This window comes from Odontomachus brunneus, unplaced genomic scaffold, assembly GCF_010583005.1.
Source record: "Odontomachus brunneus isolate Ranch 3 - 2012 unplaced genomic scaffold, Obru_v1 Obru_scaffold_010, whole genome shotgun sequence".
Classification (NCBI taxonomy): Eukaryota; Metazoa; Arthropoda; class Insecta; order Hymenoptera; family Formicidae; genus Odontomachus; species Odontomachus brunneus.
Window position 1 is genome coordinate 610,710 of NW_022639460.1, and position 1,670 is coordinate 612,379.

At 47.5% G+C, this 1,670-nt stretch overlaps 1 protein-coding gene across 1 annotated transcript in view; it reads left to right on the plus strand.

Moving 5' to 3' along the window:
* Positions 1 to 998: 998 nt before the first annotated feature.
* Positions 999 to 1,670, plus strand: part of LOC116840508 — a 5,468-nt gene continuing 4,796 nt past the window's right edge. Inside the window, exon 1 of the mRNA XM_032807317.1 lies at positions 999 to 1,568. Coding sequence (XP_032663208.1) covers positions 1,370 to 1,568 — 199 coding nt within the window. The 5' untranslated portion in view covers positions 999 to 1,369. The remainder of the gene's footprint in view (positions 1,569 to 1,670) is intronic.

The following is a 1,670-nucleotide window of genomic DNA, read 5'->3' on the forward strand; positions in this document are numbered from 1 at the left end:
AGTTCCCGAGAAAATGTTTCCTTTGGACGGATTGGAAGATACACATTCTCGACGCAACGCGATATAACCCCGGAGCAATTAAACTCCCCGCTTCTCCTCCGTTTCCGCGAGCTGACCCTAGTAGAAATTGAACCTCGTCGGTATCTAGCCACGGGATAGCAAATTTCTAACATCACCAGACAGTAATATTACGCTCGTTTCTTTTAGTGGCCAGATAAAGTCAGCTGATAATTAGACAAACGAAATTACGGCTGTGAGCTGAAAAACCATAAGTAGTTAGCTAGTAAAATTGAACGCTCGATTCTGCTTCCATGAAATTTTCATGAAAATTAACGTAACTTTAATTTGGATTCGCTACTTGATTGCAAAATGCTAGTGGTGATATAATAGCTGAATTATGTATCTTAGAATATAGACAGTGCGATCTGCTCCATCATATTTCATACGTAATGGCTAGGCAAAAACCGGATTCTGTATTTCGGTGAACAACCAGCCAGTAACGAATTATTAACGAGCTGGAACATTTGATTTAGTCTGCGGCCAGCTAGCTAGCTAGTAGCTTTGGGATTCAGTGCCGGCTAGTTGCATTTCTACTCGGGGAGCTCTGAATTCCGTCGCGATTGTCGTTACGAATTAGTCACGTGACTCGGCTGTTTCTCCTCGATCCCAAGCTCGCCCTCAGAGGCCGGAGTGGCTTCGATTTACATTGTTACTCCTCCCGCTTTAGTTCTCCGCGATATGAACGGGCCGTAGGTCGACGTAGCTGGCAGCGCGTCTCCGTGGCCGTAGTTACTCGGGTGTGAAGCGAATCTGGATTGATAATAGACGCCGCGCACACTCTCATGGACGGAGGACAATAACGGCGAAGAGGTCCGGCGTCGGAGGGAGTAGAGCGATCCACTTATACCCCGGTCGAAATAATCCGCCGGGGGAGAGAGATATGCCCTCTTCTCTACTGAGAGCGAGCAATGCGGACGGCGTCCAATGATCGCGGCAGACCGGACCTCGGGTGGTACGGGAGTGGACGTTGGATCCTTCGTCACGCGTCAGTACCAAGTTAGATGGTAGTCTCCTCCTCTGGTCTTTTCACGGTCCCACTATATAAACTAATGGTCCGGTCTGGCACGAATGTCAGTTGACATATTATTGGCGGAGTGGCCGCTACACCGGTGTGGCATTTCTCGTGCGGCTTGACCGCGGAGGGTTCAAGAGAGGGTGAGAGATCGCGCGACAGGGTGTGTGCTGCGTGAAGCTGCGGAGAGAAAGAGAAAGACAGAAAAAGAGAGATAGAAAGAAAGAGAGAGAGAGCGAAAGACAGAGAGTAAGCAAGGGCGAGAGAAACGACAGGAGGACCGTATATTCCAAAGAAATGTTGCTGCCGTACGTACTGCTCGTGCTACCCGTGATCGTCGCAGCACAGCTGAGCTCGCAAGCGACGGGAACGCTGGTCCGAGAGACCAGGCGTGACAACAGCTCGGGGGATGACGTTCTGGACCTAATTGGCGAGAGCTTTCTGGACGTTGTTGATACTCTTCTACCCGCTTCCAAGTTGGACGATATCGCGGAAGGTATACCGACCACAAAATATATAAATAATCACATATAAATATAAATATATATATATATATATATATATATATATATATATATATATATATATATATATATTT